Here is a 24,331-nt window from a genome sequence, read left to right as displayed (position 1 = left end):
AGTTTATAGATGCTTTTAAACTGCCTTTAAATCCCTCCCCAGTAAGGCTAGGCAAAAGCAAACAAAAACTAAGTAACCCACAATAAAATCAATAAAACTAGCCTCCATCTGGTACCTGATGATCCCTCACCTTCTGCCTGGTTCTCCTGAAGCTACCCCCCTCCCGTCAGCCCTGTTTCTATTGGTGGCACTGCCAGGCTCCCAGGACAGAAAACCTGAAGGCCCCACTGACTCAGCTTCTCCCTCTGCATGAGCCAGTCAGTCACCAAGTCTCAGAGCTTCTCCCTTCCCCAACGCTTAGGACGCTATCTCTCCTTTTCCAGCTCCATGGTCTCTATCCCACCTGGGAGCTCCTCGTCTGATGATCTGTTTCTTTCTGAAATAGATCTCAATACCTCTTCAAAAAACACCTTTTTCATATTACAAAAGCAATAAATATTTATTGTAGAAAAATTTTAAAATGCAGGTCAACAAAAAGAAGACAGTAAAAACCACCTGTAATTTTTTATTTTTGTTGCAGCGCAGACTCAGTGGCCATGGCTCACGGGCCCAGCCGCTCCGTGGCATGTGGGATCCTCCCGGACCGGGGCACGAACCCATATCCCCTGCATGGGCAGGCGGACTCTCAGCCACTTGCGCCACCAGAGAAGCCCAACCACCTGTAATTTTATCAACGACAAGAGAACACTGTGGACATTTGGGTAAATATCTTTTTCCAGTTTTGTGTAAAAAAAGTGGTTGTTTTTTAGCCTCGTGACAGGGGACTTCTCAGTTTCCTTCCCAGTCTATTTTCTTGTTCTTCTTTGTTCTGGTCTCAGCTGATGGAACCCCAGGAGCTACTGCAGGTGGGGAAGGAGAGCCTGCGGGGGAGTCTGGGCCACTCCCAGGGCTGAAACAGGCTTCCGAGTTTGGGGTTTCTAGGTGGTGCCATTGACCACAACCCTTGGAGTGGGGTGTGGGGGGAGCTGAGCAGTGCCTTCCCAGGCTTCAGTCTAGCTGCGGTGGCAGAAGGAAGCGGTCTTGTGCTATAGGGCAAACCACTCCTCATTCAGGGCTTTTTGTTTAAGTGGGCAGGGGTGGGTTTGGGAGAAACAACCCAGTTTTTGTCCGTGTTTGTTTGAACTGTTGGGGCCAATAGGTTTTGAATAAAACTGCCTGGAGGGCCCAGGCAAGCACCTAACCTTGGGAGTGGCAGGGTGGATGGGGAGAGTTAGAGCCTGAGGCGCTCAAGAGGACCTAAGACCTAAATTGCTGCAGGAATGTGGGCCCCCATTGCCAGTCTCCCAAATTTTCACAAGAAGCTAGAGATACGGGATTTAAAAAAAATAAACTTTCCTGACTCTTTAACTGTTAGTAACTAATTAAAGAAATTAAACTACTGTTTGGGTCACAGCCCAACTGGCTGCCAGCATGCAACCTTGCCAACTAGCCTTTACTGCACATTTACTGTGTACTTCACACAGGTTACTCTCCCTGATTTACTTGGTATGGCATCCTCTTCCTTCCCCTCTCCCTGTGTTGTGACCTCTAGTTGTGACCTCTATACTCCTTAAAGCCGAGTTTGGATTACCCCTTCCCCTGTCCCTCTGTTCAAATCCCCAAGTGCCCACCAATGTGACCTCTACCCACCAGCCTCCCAGCTTTTCCTCTCAAGGCCTGAGACAAACTGAGCAGCTTGCTGGACCCCAGTCACAACAAGACCCATGATCTCCCCTGCCCAGCTTTTGCTCACTATGATTTTGCTATGCCTGGAACACCCACACCCACCTGCTCATCTCATTTTATACCTCCTTCATGAAGCTCTTTCTTAATCTCCACGGCTTGATCAGCCTCTGTTTTATTCAACAGCCATTTGTGGGATACCTTGTATGCACAAGCAGATCCTAGCACAGTTGATACTGAGATAAATAAGACCCAATCCCCATCCCTGCCCCCGAGGAGCCTTGTCCCTATGAGGGTAGACTTATGCTAACATGGGTCATATGTATGCAGCAGAGCTGTGAGAGAATGGGGAGGGCAGCTGTGAAACAGCGAAGGCTTTCTGAGCTGGATCACGAGGTAAGTAGGAGCCTTCCAGGGGGTAAAGAGGCATTTGAGGTGGAGGCAACTGCCTGTGCAAAGAAAGGAGGCATGACAGTTCTATTTATTTAGGTTGTGCTGGGTCTTTTTTTTTTTTTAATATTTATTTATTTGGCTGCATCGGGTCTTAGTTGCAGCACGCTGGGTCTTCGTTGCCGCGCATGGGCTTCTTTCTAGTTGTGGTGCGCAGGCTCTAGAGCACTTGGGTTCAGTAGTTGCAGCACGTGGGCTCTGGAGTTGTGGTGTGCGGGGCTCTCTAGTTGTGACATGGGGGCTCCAGAGCATGCAGGCTCAGTAGTGTGGCAGGCGGGCTCTCTAGGTGTGGCATGCGGGCTCTAGAGCATGCAGGCTTAGTTGCCCCACGCATGTGGGCTCTTATTTCCCCGACCAGGGATCGAACCCGGGCCCCCTGCATTGGCAGCGCGGAGTCTCACCCACTGGACCACCAGGGAAGTCCTGGGAGGCATCAAAGTTCTGAGAAAGGGGGTCATTTGGCTGGGGATGGAGTAGAGAACAGCTGGGGACATCTCAGTAGTTTGGGGACCATATTGTTTTGTTACAGTATTTGCATTCCTTCCGCCTGCACTCCAGAGTGTAAGCTGCAGAAGAACAGGCACTGCGTCTCAGCTTTTATTGCTCCACACCTGACACACCTGCCTGGGACTGTGTACTCTGGACCCAACCCTTGCAGCAAAGACAGCGCCCGGCAGTGGTGAGCGCGCCTCCTAGCGGCTCCTCCCTCGGCGCTCCCACCTCCTGTCACCCAGCTGACTCAGCCCTGCCCTCCTCCCTCCCAGCAGCTCTTTCTAGGGAAGGCGCTTTGTCTGCCATCATCTCACTACATCTCCACCTCTCCCTAAGAGGAGGATGCTCCCTTTGGTCCAACAAACACTTATTAAGCTTTTATTATGTGTTGATTACTCTTCTAGGCATTGGGATACAGAATTGACCTCAGCCCGGAAGTGCTCATAGAGAACCAAGGGATAATGAAGGTTGTTCCCAGTGCTGGGGAGACCAGAAGAGGAATAGAGCTCATTTCGAGCTTTGAAGGATGGATGAGTGGCTGGCAAGGTAGGAAGCAAAAATACTGTGTCTGGGAATTCCCCGGAAGTCCAGTGGTTAGGACTCTGTGCTCTCAGTGCCAAGGGCCTAGGTCCAATCCCTAGCTGGGGAACTAAAATCCCACAAGCTGCATGTCTCGGCCAAAAAAAAAAAATACAGTGCCTGATGAAATAGGAATAGCCACAGCACCGTAACGGGACCCACCCCCTGCCATCTACTCAGTTTATTGACCTACTACCATTTACTAAGGTCGTAGAGAGGGTGTGGGGTGCTGGAGACCCAGAGGTGACTTAAGATACCATCTGTGTCTCCAGGAGCCCACAACCCAGTGGGAAGACAGATAAGTAAATGGAAAGGAAAAGGGGGTGCTCTGTGCTGGGGTGCTCTGTGCTGAAGGTCCTGTTAGCAGACACAGGGATGTAGAGTAGGGAGTGCCCCCCAGCCGTGTGTATGCAGGAGGATTTCAGGAATGAGAACTCGAGTTTAGGTTGAAAGATGAGAAAGGGGGAAGTGGTCCAGGCTGAGTACAACAGGTACTAGAACACAAAGGTGTGAGAAAGTTACCCATCAAAAGGAGGCCCATCCTGGCTGCTAATAAGGTTCTGCTTCTTGATCTGAGTGCTTGGCTCCTGGGTGTGTTCAGTTACAGAAATTCATTGAGCCGTGCACTTAGGACTCAAATATGGACATTCACCTAGGTTGCCCTTCAATCCTTTAAAAGTAGCTCCCAACCTCTCACACTGCCGTTTGATTTTTCTGTATAGCATTTATCACAATTTAAAAGTGTCTCTTTTGTAAGGCTAGACTCTGGAGCCATAATGTAAGGGTTTACATCAGTCCTCCGGCACCAGCTCTAGGACCTTAGGAACTGAACTTTGCTGAGTCAGTTTCCTCACCTGTAAAATGAGGATAATAGTACCTTCATCCCAGGGTTGTGTGCTGAGGCAATCACTTGAGATATGTAAAGCACTTACATAGTACTTCCTATGTGCTTATCTTACAAAACCAAATTTCTAATGACTGGCCGTGCCTGGTACATAGGAGCTCAATAATTTGTTGAAGAAATGGGGGCTTCCCGGCCGGTCCAGCAGTTAAGACTCTGTGCCTTGACTGTAGGGGGTGCAGGTTAGATCCCCGGTCGGGGAACTAAGATCCCACATGTCCTGTGACGCGGCCAAAAAAAAAATTTTTTTTAAAAAGAAAATGAAGAAATGAATTAAAGGGATGATTTTTTGCGGGGGGGGCACCAAGAGGCAGGTAGCTCAAACAAATGCAGGCGTGTGTGTTGGAGAGAAGCACCTCAGCTAAAGGCTCCTTCCTCCTCTGCTCCTCAGAGACTGGGGAGCAACTATACTCCGGTAAAGAAGCAGAGACTTCTGTGAGTGGCCACATGGGACCCCTGCACCCACACCAAAGGGAGCAGAGATAAGAACCAGGGTTCAGGGGACTTCCCTGGCGGTCCTGTGTTTAGGGCTCCGTGCTTCCACTGCAGGGGGCCTGGGTTCCATACCTGGTCAGGGAACTAAGATTCCCAAATGCCATGGAAAAAAAAGAACCAGGGTTCAAGCCTATGCACCCCCCACCCCCCTCCCCCGTCCTCAACTACACACTGCAGGCTCAAACCCGGAAGAAACGGTGCTCTGTGGCCTCCCTAGGCCCCCTATTCCCACGGCCCTTTCTCCCCTCCCCACCCCCTGGCGGTCAGACTTGGCACATCTCCTCACCCTCAGGGGCTGGGGCTAGGACAGTTTCGGGAAGGGCGGGAAAACCTGCTAAACAGGGTGACCAAAGCCTGAACCGGTAGGGCGGGGCAGTCCCATCTCCCCCTGCAGCTCTGTCCCTCTCCTGGCCCACACAGCAGAGGCAGGAGACTTACAGGACAAATCACTTTATTACACTGTGGGTGGACTGGGGCCGGTGGGAAGTAGGGGAGCAGCAGGGCCCTGGGGGGTGCCGAGGATCTGGCTGTGTGTGCCAGGCCAGGCCAGGTTGGGGCTCACTCCGCGGGGAAGGGGAAGAGGCGGCAGCGGCCAGAGAGCCACTTTCCACTCCTCCCACCCACCCGGCACGGCATTAAATAAACAGAAAGCAGCTCTGTACAACACAGAATATACAGGGACGTCCTCCCCTGCACCCCAGCCCTGGACTTTGCAGGGTGGGAGGGCCAGCTCTGGAGGACGGGAGTTGGGGCCTCCAGCCTCTGATGCGACCCCAGGCCTCTTCTCAAGGTCTTCTCAAGGGATGGGGGCAGGCAGCTCTGAACAGGAAGCAAAATTCCAACTTCCTCTGAAGTCCTAGGCAGACGGGTCCAACCATGCGTGGGACTCCTGGCTCAAAGGTTTTCTGCTCCTTGCAGACCCTTGAGCTTTCTCAGGAACAAGTAGCCTGAGCTTAGCTGAGACACCTCCAAGAGGGTCTGGAGCCCTGGCCCTGGAGGCAGATAGGCCTGGGAAACAGGCTGGAGGAGTCTGGTCCCAAAGTCTTCCTCAGCCCAGGCCTGTACCTTGGCAAGGAGGAAGCAGGGCCAGGTGAGAACTGGCTAGAGCCCTCTAGAGCCCCAGGCTCAGAGGGGTCGGGTTGTTTGGTAGTAGACCAGATGCTCCATGTCCTCGGTGGTGGATACCTTGGAGCTGGTGGGGGTAGAGGGTGGGGGGTGGTGGTGGCGGTGTCTGTGGAAGCCCTTCCTCTGGTTCCTGAAGCAGCAGTAACCCAGGATGGCTACCACCACCACGATGCAGGTTCCCAGGAGCACTGCAATGGCCACCTCCACGGAGTCTGGAGGAAGAAGGAGCCGAATGAGGTGCTCCCAGGGCCTGCTCAGTTCTGACGCCCACCCCAACTCTGTAAGGAAGGGTCAAGGCAAATGGATGCCGGGCGTGGACGGCCCTCGGGCATGTGAGCAGCTCAATCAGCTCCGTTGGGAGCTCGGTGAGAGGGATTCTGATGGGCTTCAGGTCTCGGCTCCAGGTTGCTCTACTTGAAGGTAGTATGGGGGAAGGCCCGGGGTGCTGACGGCACACACACCTGGCATTCATTTTTATGCTTCTCTCCCTCGCCCCTGGCAGATACCACGATTGATCGTGGCACTCTGTCCCTTCAGCCAACCTCAGGATCCTTCTCAGCACTGGTTTAGGCAGTCACAACCAATTGTGTGAGTTGATACCTACTCAGTGGTGACAGGGCAGATGGGGGCTTACCTGTGTTGGGAATGGGGCTTTCCCGCCGCAGACCAAACACATCCTTCTCTACAAAATGATGAGGGCGGGGGTCGCGGAGAGACAAGTCAATACGAAGGGTTCAAAGACACAGCTGCTCTTCAGCAGTGCCCCAGACCCAGTGCCATCCTTTCCCACCCCTACCCCGGGTGCTCTGAGGACGAGGTGTGACCAGCCCAGGCCTTGGGACAGAGCCAAATGCTCTAGCTAAGCCTTTCCCCTCCCCATCTTCCGCCCCCCACTGCCCTGCTCACTGGAGATGCCACGACAGGACTCAAGGCACTGCTCCTCCTCCTCAAAGTTGTTCTTGTTGCCATAGCAACCACCATAGGTAAAGCGGGCGCAGCGTTCAGTGAACGGGTTGTAGTACCAGCGGGGGATGCTCTCCAAGCAGAGGCCTGTGTCTGGCAGGTCCACGCAGTGGCCTGGGGGGTAAGAAGCAGGCAAAGGGGTGAGTGTCCACGTGGCCTCCCTGCCACCACCAGGCTCCACATCGTTGCTGCCCACCACCTCCTGACCCTCCTCCTCATGTTGAGAGGATGGCTGTGACTCAATGAGGGCCTGGGGCCCCAGAAATATCTGGCTTATCTAAAGTGTTGCAAGGAAGACAGAGGAGAGTAAGCTTGGGCCCAGAATCACCCTAGACTTGACTCATATATTTTTCAATTTTCTTTCAGCATTCCCAATTCTATCAAGGTCTTGGTTTTCTCTCTAGCACTGGATAGTCTACCTTTTAACAAAGAAGGCTAAGGGTCTGAGCCTTGGCAGACAACAATGTCCAGCTAAAATTTATTACCACGTTTTATTATACTTATTTATTTATTCTTTTAAAGTAAATTTATTTATTTTTATTTTTGGCTGCGTTGGGTCTTTGTTGTTGTGCGCGGGCTTTCTCTAGTTGTGGTGAGCGGGGGCTACTCTTCGTTGCGGTGTGTGGGCTTCTCATTGCGGTGGCTTCTCTTGTTGTGGAGCACGGGCTCTAGAGCGCAGGCTCAGTAGTTGTGGCGCACGGGCTTAGTTGCTCCACGGCATGTGGGATCTTCCCAGACCAGGGATCGAACCCGTGTCCCCTGCATTGGCAGGCAGATTCTTAACCACTGTGCCACCAGGGAAGTCCCTATTATACTTATTTTAATAGTCAGTCTCAGATCGTGGCATATAATAGTGGCTTTTCATTTACGGTAGTGATATGAAATTTCCTTTTTAATACATTAAGTTAAATCAATAACATCTCAGTGATATGTAGGCATGGCTAAATTTCTGAACGTGTTAAGAGGATGTATGATGCTTAGGAAACATAGAAGGCAAGTCCAGGGCACGCCCCACCCAGCTTTCTGCCCACAGCCTGGTATACACACAGCAGGCCTTTGGCCCGTTGATGGGATGAGTGAGGATAGCAGTGCCAGCCCTGACCCAGGGGACCTGGGCAGGAGCTCACCTTTGTCCCTGGGGAAATGGATCTTCTGGAGTTTATCGAAGCCTCTGGTATCTGCAAAGATGAAAGATCAGAGGCGCCGACCTGACAAGGGTCTCCCAGAGGTGTGGGGTGAGTGGTCTGGACCTCCCCTGCTGCGCCCACCGCCCTCCATCCCCCAGGCCTCACATTTTTCACAGGTGGCCTCATCGGAGGCGTCGGGGCAGTCGGGAGTGTCATCACACTCCAGGAAGCTGTCGATGCAGCAGCCATCACTGCAGCGGAACTCGCTGGAGTGACAGGTGCCAGAGCACACTGGGTGGGGGCGGGACAGGGTGGACGGTGAGGTCAGGCTCAAGCAGCGGCCAACAGATACCAGGAGTCCATCATCTACTTGGCCCTCTCTACCCCAAGGTGGCATCATGACACAACCCCGGTTCCCTTTCCACCCCTGTCCCTTATACCCTCCTAACACAAAACGGGCAGAAGCTGATAGGAGGATCCTGGGCTACAAGGGCTGAGGCACTCGTGGGCCTTCATTCTGATGGTAGGAATGGGTTGTTGGGCCAGGGCAGTGTGGTCAGGGGCCTGGACTTGACAGAGGCTGGGGAGCTGGCAGGGGTGAGGGGAATAGGGACAGAAGCAAAGCCCACCTGGATGATGCCTTTCCACTGAGGGGCCTGGGAGAGAAAAACAGAGAAGTGAGAGGAGGCAGGGCCAGGCCCCAGCAGGGATGAGCTGATAGGGGGGCCCGGGGACGGGGGATTCCCACGCCTACCTCCCTGACCCGTGACGAGAGAACACCTACCCTGGGGGAATGTCACCTGAGCCCCAACACTGCTTCACAAAGGCCCACCTTGCACATTGCGGCAGGCGAGCTTGCACTCTTCTTCCCGAAGGTAGTTGTTCTTGTTGCCCAGACAACCTCCATAAACAAAACTCTTGCAGATCTGTTCTGTGGTGTCGTAGTACCAGCGGGGGAAGGAACCACGGCAGCGGCCCACCTTGCTGGATGCAAGGCAGTATTCTGGGGGAAGGAAAGCTGGTGAGGGAGCTCCGAGGGCCAATCAGCAGAGCCGGAGCAGGGTGCAGGGTGTGGGTGAGTCCTGGGTCTGCCTCCCCACCCCCTTCCTCACCTTCTGTCTGCTTGGGGGACAGCACAGTGACTGTGATGTTGGACGTGCTCTCTCGCTGGTCTGAACCAGCCACCGTCAGCTGGAACAGGTAGCTGCCTTCCTTGAGTCCCCACAGCTCCACCTGGTCTGGATCATTCCTCTAAACACAGGAGTGGCCATCAGGCTGGGACCGCTTGATGCCCCTGGTTGGCCCCAGGTCCTCCCAGTCAGCCCCCCTGCCCCACTGCGGGGAGCCGAGGGACTTGGTATTAAATGGATCCTCAGCTTCTATCCACCCCACCCCGTCTGGAGCCGCAGTTTGGCCTACAGCCCCAGAAAGGGGGCCCTGGAGAGCTGAGGTGGGGGTCAGGGAGCCAGCCCAGCATCGCACCTCTACCCTGACGTCTGTGTCACCCTGCAGTAGGCGCCAGTCTGTGTTCTCCACACCCTTCAGCACCAGGGGTTCCTGTGGCTGTACCTTCAAGTCTGTGCCTTCCCAGGCCTTGGGGATCCGGGACTCTGGGAGGAAGGTGAGATAAGGTCAACTCTCAATGAATGGACAGGATCTCTCCTAGAGTGGGGGGCTGGTGCCTTATGGGTCGCAACTAGACCAACCTAGGACTTGGCAGCCTGCCTGAGACACAGATGCGATTTCACAACTAAACCATCTTCTTGCCCTCTGTTTAGATATATCATACTTAAGACATTTTTATGTTGTAAAACCAACTTTCTGAAGCAAATAACTAAACAGCATTGCCATCTGATCCCATTTAGGAAAAAAATTAAAAAATATATAGATATATATATCAATATATCTATATATATCTATATATATCAATATACATATACAATATATATATACACTATATATATCAATATATGCACGTATATTTGGAAGGGGGACTTTTCTTGTTTTCTACAATAAGCAGGTACTTGTGCTAATTGCTTTAAAAAGCTAAGAGTAACGATACTTTTGAAAAGCCAAATAAGTCAATGAGTAATTAACACCATCACCCCTCGCTCTGCAGCCCACATCACTGCTAAGAAGCCCATCCGGACAGAGACCTTGAGCAGAGCCCTGGGCAGCACCACGTCAAGCCTTGGTGTCCCATGATGATTGGCACAGGAGCAGGATGCCTCTGCCACCTCAGACAGACTCTGCCTCCAGTTACAAGGGGGCACAAGGCAACCATACCCTCCCCCAACCAGGGTCTTCAGAGCGGGTGTGGCCCTGCTGACACCTTGAGTTTGGACTTCTGGCCTCCAGAACTGTGAGACAGTACATTTCTAGTGTCTTCAGTCACCCAGGGTATATAACATGGCACAGCAGCCTTAGGAAATGGACACACTGCCCTTGAGGGTACTACGGTCCAGTTAGGCAGGTAAGACCCAACAACAGGAAGCAAAATGGGAGAAAGACCCAACAAGATGAAGGGCTGTGTGATACATGTACAAGAAAAGGAGGTGGATGTTTAGAGAAGGGAAAGCCCACAGCAAGCTAGAGGAAAAAGGCAAGGCTTTGTGAAGAAGGGAGAAAGGATTTTTGGATCCTTTTGTTTTTATTTGTTTGGTTGTGGGGAAGAATGTTGGTGTTGTTGATGACAGCAGAAAACATGATGAGCCAAAGCAAGGAGTCGGGAATTTGTAAGACTGGTTAGGTGGACATTGAGGAGACCAGCTGGGCTGGATAGATCCTGCCACAACTGCATTCTCGTCCCTCTTTCCAGATGAGCAAATTGACACCAGAGAGGTTAAATGACTTGCCCAGGGTCGCTCAGTTTCAAAACGGCAGAGCTGGGGTTTGAACCCTGGTCTGATTCATGCTCTCTCCAAAACATCAAAACACCATGCTGCAGGCCATATGTGCTTAGAAGTGTGATTCTTTAAATAATCTTTATAGTCTTTGGGTTTTGTTTTTGTTTTTAGCTTAGGTAATACATGTACATGATGAAATATGCAAAAAATACAAAAGGGTAGTGAGAATTAAGTCCCTGATTCTTAAACCCCCAGGTTCCTCTCTCCAGAGGCATTCTCAATTACTAGTTTGGGTGTGTGTGTATGTGTGAGTATCAAGAGAGAGTGTATAGAATATTCACAAGCATGCTAGTTCTTCATCTTGCTTTTCCCTTAATATATACTGGAAATCAGTCATAGCAATATATAAAGAACTTCTTCTTCCTTTTTTTTGTTGTTGCATAGTACTTATTGTATGAATGCACCAAAATTTACAACACATTAACCAGTCCATCAGTCTAGTCTCTCTTGATGTAGGTCCTTCTTTCCTCCCTCCCTCCCTCCCTACTAAGAACTCACCCTTGCTACCTCAGGGTTTATTATTACGATTAAAACAGCACCACAGTATCCAATTATAGGATGTGTTGACAGACACTGAGCTTGTTTCCAATTCTTTGCTCTTATAAACAATGGTACAGTGACTGATTGCCTGGTAAGTTGTTTTACACAAGTTTAAGCATAGCTGCAAGATCAGTTCCTGCAAGTGGAGTCGTGTTGAGGGTTATATGCATTTACATTTTGGGTGGGTATTGCCCAACTGCCCTCCACAGAGGCTCTGCAGAGGGTTACATCAAGTTTAAGAGTTCAAAGAAGAGAAGGTAGAGATAAGAACAGCTGGTAGGAGGCTGAGTCACAGAAATTCCTCTTTGATGAGGCAGAGCAAGCAGAGCCAACAGGGAACTCTCAGAGGGTGGTCCCAGAGGTGAGAAGACCAGGACACACAGTGACAGCAAAGGGATGGGAGGGGAGAACTTCCACAGAGGAACACATCCAATGGTGCAGAGGGCTACGGGAATGAGGAAAGGGAACCTCGGTTGAGGGGAAGTAAGAGACCGGGAGAGCAGGAAAGTACCTGTTTGGAACCAAGCCCCAGCCCAGTGGCTTAAGGGCCCAACAGGGGCCATCCCCAGGCCCTGAGGTGAGAGGCCAAGCCAAGGGGGCAGTGAGCTGGGAGGAGCCCATTCCTCCCTCCTTGCGTTTTTCAGAAAGTAATCAGCAGTCAAAGGGGAAAGGAGACAGACTACTTGGCAGTCTACTAGCAGAAAGATAGGCTAGCCCCACTGGCCCCCAGGGTGGAAGTGGCAAGCTGAGTGGCACGGCAGATCTTGGGCCAAATCAGCAATGTCCACCCACACACAGCTGGCCCTCTCCAAGCCCCAGCCCCCAGGAGCAAGGGGCAGATGCCCTGCCCTACCACTACTCCCTTTTTCCCACCCCCAAGAGAGCAAAGGGCCAGAGTAGCAATAAAGCCAGCCCCTCCCCCAGCTGCCAGGCCTCAGGACTCTCAAGGGAAACACAGACTCCACCTTCTAAGCCACTCCTCCAACGGAAAGAGGGGGAAGGGGAGAGGAGGAAAGAGCAGGGTGCTCAGGAGGCCCCAGCAATCTGGACTGGCCTGGCCTGGCCTGGCCATAGGCAGGGAAAGGGGGAACAGATCAACCCACCCTGGGGAGGATTCTCCCCAGTAAATCAAAGGTTTTAGAAGCCCTGAGCACTTGCCCACTTTGCCTGCCTCGGTCTACCCTAGCCTAGCCTCCAGGATGCCACAGTGGCTTGACCCTCTTTGTACCCTCTTTGTACTTCCAACCTCTCTAATAGGACTCAGCTGAGAATGGACTCCTTGACATGCACATGGCATCCCCCACTCCCCAAAACGCTGCGTTGCCCTGAAATGGCCTGGGGCCCATACTAAGTCCAAGGTCTACCCAGCTCCCCACAGGTCCCAGGAAATCCCCACTCCATCCTGTCTTGTGCCAACCAGGCCAGTCAGGGGGTGGGGAGGTTTCCAGATGAGGAAGGCCCCATCCAGCTCAGCTTCCTGACCAGATCCCAGAGTTTCAGGTGCTAGCCCTACAGTGAGGGGTCCTGGCAGAACAGGGAGGGCAGGCAGCTCAGGTCAATTAGAGTCATCACCACCTACACTCTGCTGCTTCCTTGTGGAACAGGCTCAGGCCCTGGCCCAGTGGGACTCAGTGGCCCAGAGACAGTGTCCCCCTCCCGGAATCTCCACCCTACCTCTCCTCAGAGATCCAGAGCTATTGGAAGAATAGGGAGAAGAGGAAAGGCTGGAGAGGAAAGTCCCTTTTCTACTTTCCAGGACTGAGATCACCCAGCTCCACTCCAATCCTGGCGCCTGGGCTCCCCAGTCTCTGGTTCTGTTGTCCACTGAGCTGTCCTGGATCAGAGACAGGTTTACCAGAAAGGTGGTCTTGTGTGAGGAACAGCACAGGACTTTTGGAGGTCCTGCCTGGGGTTGAGTCCCAGGTCTCCCATTTGTGGGCAGTGTTATCCTGGGCAAATTATTATTATTATTTTTAATCATTGTTTGTATTTACGTCATATTGATTGTAACTTTTCCTCTTTCATTTTAATTGTACTTATTTGGGCCCCCTCTCTTTTTTTTCTTGACGAGTCTGGCTAAAGATTTATCAATTTTGTTTATCTTTTCAACAAACCAGCTCTTAGTTTCATTGATCTTTTCTATTGTTTTTTGGTCTCTATTTTATTTATTTCTGCTCTGATCTTTATTATTTCCTTCCTTCTGCTAATTTTTGCCTCTGCTCTTCTTTTTCTAATTCCTTTAGGTGGAAAGTTAGACTTTCCATTTGAGACTTCTCTTGCTTCATTAGGTAGGCCTGTATTGCTATAAACTTCCTTCTTAGAACTACTTTTGCTGTGTCCCACAGATTTGGGAAAATTGTATTCCTATTTTCATTCATCTCAAGGTATTTTTTTGATATCCTCTTTGATTTCTTCATTGACCCATTACTTTTTTTTTCGCATGTTTATTGGAGTATAATTGCTTTACAATGGTGTGTTAGTTTCTGCTTTATAACAAAGTGAATCAGTTATACATATGTTCCCATACCTCTTCCCTCTTGCGTCTCCCTCCCTCCCACCCTCCCTATCCCATCCCTCCAGGCGGTCACAAAGCACTGAGCTGATCTCCCTGTGCTATGCGGCTGCTTCCCACTAGCTATCTACCTTACATTTGGTAGTGTATATATGTCCATGCCTCTGTCCCACTTTGTCACAGCTTACCCTTCCCCCTCCCCATATCCTCAAGTCCGTTCTCTAGTAGGTCTGTGTCTTTATTCCTGTCTTACCCCTAGGTTCTTCATGACATTTTTTTTCTCTTAAATTCCATATATATGTGTTAGCATACGGTATTTGTCTTTCTCTTTCTGACATACTTCACTCTGTATGACAGACTCTAGGTTTATCCACCTCATTACAAATAGCTCAATTTCGTTTCTTTTTATGGCTGAGTAATATTCCATTGTATATATGTGCCACATCTTCTTCATCCATTTAACATGGGAGTCAGTTTCCTAATCTAAAAGTGGGATGACTACTAACACCCTTTTCAGAGGTGGTTGTCATGATGCCTAAGTGAGAGGCTGAGTGGCATAGCAATCAGCAAACTGTAGAGAGCTAACAGAGGTTATCAGAGTGACCCATCCCTGCCCCGGAGCCCCACCTGGCCAGAACAGCAGGTGGAGAGAATGGGGACTGAAGGTCTCTGGAGGGGCCCTGATCCTAGCTAACTGCTCAGTCCCAGGAGGAAAGAGAAGGAGCCTTGGGCCCGACTTTGCCCTTATTCTGGAAGTAAACAAGGTGAGCAGATCCTGAGCAGGGAGAGCCCTGCCTGTCTTACACACACACACACACCTCTGCCTGGACAGCTGACACACACACACACACACACACACACACACACACACACACACACACACACACACACACACACACACACACACACACACACACACACACACACACACACACACACACACACACACACACACACACCCCCTCTGCCTGGACAGCTGACATCCCTTCCCTACCAGATATACATACCAGTGGGCTGACTCACCCAGCAACCCTCCTCACCCCCACCCCAGAGGCTCTAGGCTACTGCGCCCTCAATACCGCCCCCTCCCCAGTTGGGTCACCCCCAGACTGGGCTTGTTCTTTAGACTCTGGGGGCCTGACAGTTTCCCCCAGACCACCAAAAAATCAGCTCGTGGGGGGAGGAGTACAGAGAGATGCTATAACCAATCCCAAGCCCAGCAGTGGAGAAGGAACCTATCCTTCACCAGGTTCATTTGACAGGGCACCAAGGTGCCTAGGACAGTGCTCCGCCAAGGCGCCAGGCGTATCTTCTATCTGTCTAGTCACCAGGTGGCCTCCAGACAGCTAACTCCCTGACTTGGCCTATTGGGGCCAGAAGTGAGAATCCGGAGAAGCTGCGTCCTCTCTCCTGTACACACATCCCAGAGCACCAACCCACTCAACATCCTCAATTCAGGAGCCAGTCTGTGCTCTAGGGTGTCAGCTCTCCCCACTCCTGTAGGCTGTCCCTTATTTACTGTTTGTACCGCCTACTTCTAAGGAGGAGTTGGGGTCGAATGGGACTCCCCACCTAACTGCGTTCTGATGCCTCGCGCAGGACTCCATAACCAGTCCCTTCTCTGAGTTTCCCCGAATCCTGGCACCCTCGTCCTTACCTACGAAGCCCTGGGTCCGCAGCTCGAGGTAGGAGCGGTAAACCTCCCGCGTGAGGTAGTTGATGAAGCCCTTCCTGGGCGCGAACTTGCACACGAAGTTCTGCTCGTAGAGGCAGTTGATGAGGAAGCAGGAGGCGATGGCGTCCTCCCCGCCGTCGGGCTGCAACTCCACCAGCGCCAGATTGCAGTCGTTGGAGCTGCAGCAGGCGTGCACGCAGTCCCGGCCGCGGCGCACGGTGAGGGAGCGCAGGAAGGTGGCGCCGTTTCTCACCGAGGCGTCGGTGTCGAGTACGAAGGCAGGCACCCCGGGGGTAAAGCGGTCCAGGCAGTTGTCGGCCGTGAGCTGACTGGGGGGCACGGGCGGCGGCCCGGCCTCGGTGCCCAGGAGGCCGAGCGAGCAAAGGAGCCACACGGCGACCGCTGGGATGCGGGCCTGGGAGAGGCGGGCCCCGGCCATCATCCCCCCAGGGACCGTCGCCCTCCTCCCCACGGCGGTCACCTTCACAGTGTGGGCCCCTGACCTCCGAGGGTGATAGCGACCTGAGAGAGGGGAGGGGACGGAGGAGGAGACACCGGATCAGCCGGGAGACTTCAAGGTAGGCGGGCGGGCCGGGAGGAAGTTAAGGGGAGGACCGGGAAGCACCGAGCACCCCGGGAGTGGAGAGGGGCACGCGGGCCCGGTCCTCCCACGCACACTCCGGTGACCCGACAGCCCGACGGACGGCCAGACGGACGTCTAAGGAACTCACGTACCCGGACACACGCACGAGCAGAGAACAAAGGGCCAAACATGCTCAGAACCCGCTTCACCTCCTCGCTCGCTCACCTCGGCCCTGGTTACCTGCTCAGGTGAGTGGGGTGGGGCCGGGCCAGCCGATGTTCCGGTCCCGGCTTCCTGCGCGGCTCAGGCCGCAGCTTCCGCCCCGGTGCCCGGTGCGCTGGCGATCGGCCACCTCCTCCCCCTAGTTTCTGGTGAAACTGAGTCAGCGCAGCAGGGGCGGGGCGGACATTAACCCCAGCGCCGCCGGCTCCGCCCACGCCCGGTGCGCCTGTCCAGCCCCAGCTTCCGGACCGCCTATCCGCATCCTCGGGATCCCCGACCCTTCTCCCTCAGCCTGGTGCCCAAAGGGGCTCAGAGGCCGGGGCGCCGTGCCCCGGGCCGCTGGATCCACCGAGTCCAGCCTCACGTGGTTCCCCGCACCCCAGAAGTACACCCGTATTCCCGGAGGCCCGGACAGGTCAGGAGGACGCTTCAGCGAAGTCAGGCACCCGAGGGTGGGTCGGGCGCTCGGGGGCGGCTACCTCCGACCTCCCTTTCCGGTCCGGGCCGGCATTCCCAGACCCAGGCCTGAGGCGTTTGGGAAGAGGCTGGCGGAGAAGAAATGGGGGAAAGCCCTATGCAAAAGATCTCGCTGTCGTCGTCAGCCCTCGGGAAATCATTTCCATCTGTGGCAGGAAGAGATCCCAGAAACTGCGTGGCTGCACCTTTGGTAACTGGAATCCAGGATGCCTGCTCCATCGTCACCACCTTTGCCAGCTCCGAAAGCCCTCCTTTCTGTCAGAGTGAGAAACAGGAGATTTCCAGTGTCCAGGCTTCCCTGCTTGATCTGCAGTGGTTCCTTTTGGTTTGAGGCCCTTCCTCAACGTGTACTAACGTTTACATTCGGGTCACTGTCGGAGCTGAGTCCCTGTTGGCCTCCTTGGTGAGTTGATCCCTTCTCTGCAGAATCCCTTTCCTCTCTCACCAGGTGGGATGATCCTGGTCAGGAGCTGGCTGCTTTCTTCCAGTGAAATAACATCCTTGGAAGCTAGAAATTCCAGCTTTCCAAAGTAGCTGAGTTAATGACCTTCACAGAGCCATGTACTCCTTGAAGCCAGGCTCATTGCATTTCCTGAGAGAAGAACTCCTCCTAAAGTCTATTCTTTAATTTTTTTATTTTTGGCTGTGTTGGGTCTTCGTTGCTGCACGCGGGCTTTCTCTAGTTGCGGCAAGCAGGGGCTACTCTTCCTTGCGTTGCGCGGGCTTCTCATTGTGGTGGCCTCTCCTGTTGCGGAGCATGGGCTCTAGGTGCGCGGGCTTCAGTAGTTGTGGCTCGCAGGCTCAGTAGTTGTGGCTCGCGGGCTTAGTTGCTCCGTGGCATGTGGGATCTTCCCGGACCAGGGCTCGAACCCATGTCCCCTGCATTGGCAGGCGGATTCTTAATCACTGCACCACCAGGGAAGCCCCTAAAGTCCATTCTTTACAGAGCAAGATTGGTCCTATTAATGCTTTCCCCCCAAAGAGATTCCACACCTTCTCATGATGACTTAACAAACCCCAGCCCAATGGGAACGGTCTTCCTACTTTCTTATCTAGAGCAGCTTTACCTACTAGGTCCTGTAGCCAACCCTTCAATCATTTTCCTGGCTAAACTGCAACATTCCCTAGCTGCCCACATTATGAGTGTTGGGGGTGGGAATCTGAGGTCTGTCTCCCCTTCTCTGGATTTTCTGGGTTTTTCCACTGCCCCAGGCACAGTGGGGAACATTAGAGCAATGATGGTACACCAGGAATGAAGCATACGATTGTGCAGTTACTGGAAAGAAAGGATTTTGTTGAGATTTCATTCCTACCTCCTTCAATACCTTATGCATACAAGAATCCTAACACAGGAGACTGTTACCTTATGGTAATATTACTACAGATTAATCATTACTTCCATTACACCATTACACATTACTTCCATTCCATCATATACACCATTACAAAAACCTACATCCGTCAAGCCCTGACAATGCCCAAACCCTATGTATTTCCCACGCATTGCCCCTTATACTCAAGACAAACCAAGAAAATAGGTACTAATTTTATTCCCCTTTTACAGATGAGCAAACAGGCTCAGACAGGTGAATGAACTTGTCAGGTCACGTGGCAGTTAGGTGGCAGAGCAGGGATTGGAGTCCAGGAAGGCCACGTCTGTTGCTTCAGCACCTAAACACTGCTTTACTGCACTTACAGTCTGACTTCAGCTGGAAATTCCACCCTCACCTCAGATTCAACTTGCCTGAAACACAAACTTTCAAGTGATGATCAGCCCCCATTTGAGATGCTTGCTGTGTGCCAGACACTCGACATCTGTGATCTCTGATTCCCACAACAGCTCTGAGAATAGTTTCTGCTTTGCAGAGAGGCTCACTAAACTCCATCAAGGTCACGCAGTGAAGAGTGGGAGGCAAGACTGTGTAGGGGTTCAGCTTGTGGGCTTCAGACTCAAGACTACTGGGTTTAACTCTTTCATCTGTCACTATCAGTTGTAGACTTCGGCAACTTATTTAGCCCCTCTGTGCCTTAGCCTCCTTGTATATGAAGTGGGGCTTCACAGGGTTAGTATGAGGGTTAAATGAGTTAATAGATACATCTGACACCTGAAAAAAGTGACAGAGCCAGAATTTTATCTCAAGTCTCTCTGACATCAAAAACTACACTTTTCTCACAACCTTATGCTGCTTCTTACGTCCAGAAGACAAAACCTACACACGAGGGGAAAAAAGACTGAGATAGTCCACCAAAGTGGTGAAAGTGATGGCATTTGAATGATGGGAATTCGAAGTGACATTTTCTTCTTCCTAGCTTAAAAATTATTTCCGACGCTTCCCTGGTGGCGCAGTGGTTGAGAGTCCGCCTGCCGATGCAGGGGACACGGGTTCGTGCCCCGGTCCGGGAGGATCCCACATGCTGCAGAGCGGCTGGGCCCGTGAGCCATGGCTGCTGATCCTGCGCGTCCGGAGCCTGTGCTCCACAACGGGAGAGGCCACAACAGTGAGAGGCCCGCGTACCGCAAAAAAAATAAATAAATAAAATAAAATTATTTCCGAGGTTTCCTTTAGTGAGCATGGAATGCTTCCTTGGTGAAGAGAAAACTACATCATCATAACCTCCACATTGATCATATTTAGCCCCAAAATGCTTCTGTCTCCATATTCTCTCCTGATCTCACTGTCCCAGTCACTTTTGGAGTCATCTGTGGGCCCTGCCTTTTCTTTTTTAAAAAAAAATTATTTATTTTTGGCTGCGTTGAGTCTTCATTGGTGCGCGTGGGCCTTCTCTAGTTGTGGAGAGTGTGGGCTACGCTTCGTTGTGGTGCACATGCTTATTGTGGTGGCTTCTCTTGTTGCGGAGCACGGGCTGTAGGCTCACGGACTTCAGTAGTTGTGGCATGTGGGCTCAGTAGTCGTGGCAGACGGGCTTAGTTGCTCTGTGGCATGTGGGATCGTCCCAGACCAGGGCTCGAACCCGTGTCTCCTGCATTAGCAGGCAGATTCTTAACCACTGTGCCACCAGGGAAGCCCCAGGGAAGAGCCAATTTTGACTCCATGTTGGATTTGTTTCTTTGAATTTAACCTTTGCTTTTCATTGTTTTTGTTATTATAATCATACATAATGGCCTGCCTTAGGGAACCCTGCCCCTGTGCCTGAATGTTAAACTAAAGTGCCTTTGTTCAGCTCACAGGGAGACAATCTGACCCTGCCCACCTGTGGATGACTGCAAAGAAGAAATTAACACATCCCCTCCCTGATGCAGGCCACAGGAGGAGATGTTTTGCAAGATAAATGGCCTTTTTACTTTACTTCCTCACCTCCTCCCCCTCTCTGTTCTATAAAAGAAACAGGCATCCAGACCCAGATGCGATGGTTTTTTGGGGACCCTAGTCTGCCTGTTTTCCAAATAAAGTCGTATTCCTTGCCTCAACAGCTTGTCTCCTGCTTTATTGGCCTGTTGTTTGGCGAGCAGAGTGAGCTTGGACTCGGTAACACTCCAGCCCTGCCTTCATCTGTCCTTCACCTGTTCAGATCCTCAGTGACCCCCAAGACCCTCTTTAGCAGTGTGTACAGAACCAGCTGTCCTCTGGATGGATTCATAAAGTTTGGTTTGTGGAGAGGTAGAGAGCGTCAGAGGTACTGGGGACCTTAGTTAAAGCCCTTCACCTTACATATAGGAAACTGAGGTCCAGAGATTTGTCCTTGATTTGTTCAGAGACACAGAGATAGTATGTGGCAGAGGCCACCTCCAGACTTCAGGTCTCTTGAATGCCAATCTTAGGTTCTTTCTGTGATTCTGACCTGACTTTCTGCAAAGCATTTCCAGATGATATTGTTTTCTAATTGTACATTGCAGGCCCAAGGAGAGCTGTCTGGGTAAGTTATCTCTTTTGTTAGACCACGTGGCTCACCCCCTGTCTATGAACTTGGGAAAGAGAAAGCCAGGGTTTATGCTACAGGTTTCCTTCATATTTGCCATACCACCAGTACCAACCACTGACCTTAGGAGTGGGTGTTTTGGTGAGAACATTCAGTCCTTAACACCACTACTAGAAAAGAAACACTGAGTGCCTTGTCTTGGATGGTGGTCTGGTGGTTTCTGTAAGTAGGTATAATGGATTGTCTACAAAGATGGCTATCAAAGATGGTAGACAGGACCTCACCTTCCCTGTAAGTGCATGCTACTCCTCCCACCAAGAGGTGACATCTATCTTTCCCCTCCCTTTGAATCCATAATTTGCTTTGACCAGTAGGACGGAGCAGAAGTGGTGCCACATGACTTTCAGGCCTCAGCCTTGTGGCTTACATTTTCCCCTCTTAGAACCAGTTGTGATGTAAAGTTTGACTACCCTGAGGAAGAGAGAGGCCACCGGAAGAGAGCAAGACCCTAGAGGATGAGAGACTGTGAAGGGAGAGAGAGGGATCTGGCTATCTCACAGTCACCTCAGCTGACTAGCTTCGTGAAGCTATCCTGCATCCTTAGCCCCAGTCGACTCGTCCCAACAGAGATTAGCTACACCTGTGAAGCCCTGCTCACGTTGCAGAATTGTGAGCAAATGTGTTTGTTTTAAGCCTTTAAATTTTGGTGTGATTTCATAAGCAGTTAGGTTAGCGGGTCCCTGGAGAAAGAGAATCAGGAATGGCATTCTTGACATAAGAGAAGCCATTTTGGGGCAAATCCCTGGCAGTGCAGTGGTTAGGATTCCGGGCTTTCACTGCCGGGGACCTCAGTTCGATCCCTGGTCGGGGAACTAAGATCCCACAAGCCGCGCTACGAGGATAAATTTTTAAAAAAAGAGAGAAGCCATTTTGTGATCTAAGCCTGGCCGCAATGCTTGCCCTCAAACAGGTCTCAGTAACAAGGATCTTGAGGGAACAAAGGAATGTCAGAACAGAGAAGGCAGTCAAACAATAGTGCAGTGATAAAGCAGAGTCCTAGTTCCTCCTCAAGGGATAGTCTTTGAGTTCAGCAGGAACTAAGGCCCCCACCCAGGTGGAGGACAGAATGATGATGTTGACCCTCCTGACTTCAATCCACCAAGACTTGGACTCTGTCAACCTTTGCCATAATTCTATGCTGAATGCTCCTCTGCTCAAGCCTCTTCATGAATATGCATGTACCCTTAGCTCAGAACTTGCAGTTTTGCTGTTCGGTGAGAGACTGCTTTGGGAAAGATCCCTGGTGTTCTCCTTACTTGCTGCAAGTAATAATGAATCCTTCCTTTTCCCAGTCTCTGGCTGGATCGTATCTGTTGGCTCAACACCCACCCAGAGGCCAACCCAGTTTTTGGGTAACTGTTTTGCGGCAATAATAACTGAAACAGAAGGATAATATATTTACAGAACAAATTTTAGTTTTAATTATCTAATGATTATAAATAAATACATTTTATAAATTTTAGTTGTAATGATCTAAATAAAAGCCTTCTAATTCCCTTGATAATGCAGAGTCAAGGATTTTTTTTTTTTAATTTATTTTTGGCTGCGTTGGGCCTTCATTGCTGCGCGCTGTGCGCGGGCTTTCTCTAGTTGTGGGGAGCAGGGGCCACTCTTTGTTCCGGTGCGCAGACTTCTCATTGCAGTGGCTTCTCTTGTTGCAGAGCACAGGCTCTAGGCACGTGGGCTTCAGTAGTTGTGGCAGGTGGGCTCAGTAGTTGTGCCTTGTGGGCTCTAGAGCACAGGCTCAGTAGTTGTGGCGCACGGGCTTTGTTGCTCCATGGCACGTGGGACCTTCCTGGACCAGGGCTCGAACTCGTGTCTCCTGCATTGGCAGGCAGATTCCCAACCACTGTGCCACCAGGGAATCCCAAGGATTTTTGATAAGGAATTTTGGGGAAAGTAATGACCCTTGAAATACTTTTCCAGGCGAGGCTGCTGTCACCTGTTCAATTTTTATGTAAAGGAGACAAGGCCCCTCAGATACTGCTGCAGCCCTAAAAGGGGAATTTTTTTGTTTGTTTTTGGCCACTCCTTGAGGCTTGTGGGATCTTAGTTCCCCGACCAGGGATCAAACCCAGGCTCTTGGTAGTGAAAGCACAGAGTCCTAACCACTGAACTGCCAGGGAATTCCCTCAAAAGGGAATTCTTGAAGAATTTTGCTAATGTCCAAAATGCTCATGGGACTTCCCTGGTGGTCCAGCGGTTAAGACTACTTGCTCCCAAGGCAGGGGGCCCGGGTTCGATCCCTGGTCGTGGAACTAAAATCCCACTACCGCAACTAAGCCCATGCACCACAACTAGAGAAGCCCGAGTGCTGCAACTAGAGAAGCCCATGTGCTGCAATGAAGACCCAGAGCAGCAAATAAATAAATAAATTTTTAGAAAGTGAAATAGCTGCTTGGGAAATTTTTTTAAAAAATGCTCACAATATTTCAGCGTGTTTGATAGCCTCTAAATGGTCACTAATGGTCCACACCTGCTGGTATTCATGCTGTTTTGTGTGTAATCTCCTTCCCTTCAGCATGGCTGGACCTAGTGATTGGCTTCTGATGAATAGAATACAGCAAAAGTCATGGGATGTCACATCCTAGATTAGGTTACAAAAAGACTGTGACTTGCTTTTGGCTTTCGGATCAGAGGAGGCCAAGGTACAACTTTCTTCAGTCGTCCCGAATCCGGGTTCATCCGACACCAGCTGCCTCCACTATGCCACCTAAGTTCGACCCCAACGAGATCAAAGTCGTGTACCTGAGGTGCACCGGTGGGGCAGTCGGTGCCATGTCTGCCCTGGCCCCCAAGATCAGCCCCCTGGATCTGTCTCCAAAAAAAGTTGGTGATGACATCGCCAAGGCGACTGGTGATTGGAAGGGTCTGAGGATTACAGTGAAGCTGACCATTCAGAACCAACAGGCCCAGATTGAGGTGGTACCTTCTGCCTCTGCCCTGATGATCAAAGCCCTCAAGGAATCACCAAGAGAAAGGAAGAAGCAGAAAAACATTAAGTACAGTGGAAACATGACTTTTGATGAAATTGTCAACATTGCCCGACAGATGCGGCATCAGTCTTTAGCTAGAGAACTCTCTGGAACCATTAAAGAGATCCTGGGGGCCACCCAGTCTGTGGGCTGCAGTGTTGATGGCCGCCACCCTCACGACATCATAGATGACATCACAGTGGCGTGGTGGAATGCCCAGCTAGTTAAGCACTGCAAAGAAAAATAATAAAGGGTTATTTGACAACCAAAAAAAAAAAAGACTGTGACTTCCATCTTGCCTACCCCCCCCCGCCCCCCGGCCCCTCAGTGCCCTGGCTCTTGTGGAAACCAGCTGCCATGTGGTGAGTAGCCCTCTAGAGAGCTCCACATGGCAGGGAACAGATGTCTGGCCAACAGCCCTGGCCCGCACCTGGCTTGCACCCTTCTGAGAATCCCTGAGCCAGAAGAGCCAGCTAAGCCACCAACTAAAACAGTGATATAATAAATGCCTACTGTTTTAAGCTGATCAATTTGGGGATAATTTGTTATGCAGCAATATAAAACTAAGATATTCATTAACTAAAAAAATTAGGATATCAAACTATAAACAGTTTATTTGGTACAACCTTTCAGGGAGCTAATATGGCCATAACATCAAATTCCCCTACAAGTTCACACTTCCTTTGTCCTTGTAGTTCTGCCTCTAGA

General features: G+C 51.2%; 1 protein-coding gene, 1 long non-coding RNA gene and 1 pseudogene across 5 annotated transcripts; 2 read left to right on the top strand and 1 right to left on the bottom strand.

The window, feature by feature from the left end:
* The first annotated feature begins 575 nt into the window (after positions 1-575).
* On the top strand, positions 576-7,207 carry LOC132519558 (uncharacterized). 2 transcript variants are annotated; one of them, XR_009540193.1, is made up of 6 exons: positions 576-701; positions 1,993-2,058; positions 2,671-2,791; positions 3,009-3,150; positions 6,207-6,292; positions 7,034-7,207. It is a non-coding gene; the product is annotated as an uncharacterized LOC132519558 (long non-coding RNA). The 2 variants fall into 2 exon arrangements; XR_009540192.1 differs by lacking the exons at positions 576-701; positions 1,993-2,058 and having other exon boundaries at positions 2,234-2,791.
* Positions 5,023-16,311, bottom strand: SPINT1 (serine peptidase inhibitor, Kunitz type 1). Of its 3 annotated transcripts, XM_060147443.1 has the most exons (11): positions 16,163-16,311; positions 15,410-15,949; positions 9,277-9,404; positions 8,907-9,045; positions 8,627-8,797; positions 8,424-8,450; positions 7,960-8,085; positions 7,795-7,845; positions 6,611-6,781; positions 6,339-6,386; positions 5,023-5,916 (listed from the first exon to the last, which is right to left on the bottom strand). In XM_060147443.1, exons 2-11 carry the CDS (start codon positions 15,867-15,869, stop codon positions 5,705-5,707), a joined length of 1,533 nt encoding a protein of 510 aa, XP_060003426.1. In that variant the 5' UTR covers positions 15,870-15,949; positions 16,163-16,311; the 3' UTR covers positions 5,023-5,704. The 3 variants fall into 3 exon arrangements, with proteins under 3 accessions (XP_060003426.1, XP_060003437.1, XP_060003430.1); XM_060147454.1 differs by lacking the exon at positions 6,339-6,386; XM_060147447.1 differs by lacking the exon at positions 8,424-8,450.
* LOC132519547 (large ribosomal subunit protein uL11-like) lies at positions 16,016-23,851 on the top strand (annotated as a pseudogene).
* The last annotated feature ends 480 nt before the right edge of the window (positions 23,852-24,331 follow it).

The sequence above is a fragment of the Lagenorhynchus albirostris genome, chromosome 1, assembly GCF_949774975.1.
Source record: "Lagenorhynchus albirostris chromosome 1, mLagAlb1.1, whole genome shotgun sequence".
Classification (NCBI taxonomy): Eukaryota; Metazoa; Chordata; class Mammalia; order Artiodactyla; family Delphinidae; genus Lagenorhynchus; species Lagenorhynchus albirostris.
The sequence above is the reverse complement of the archived record's forward strand: the minus strand, read 5'-3'. Positions and strand labels throughout refer to the sequence as shown.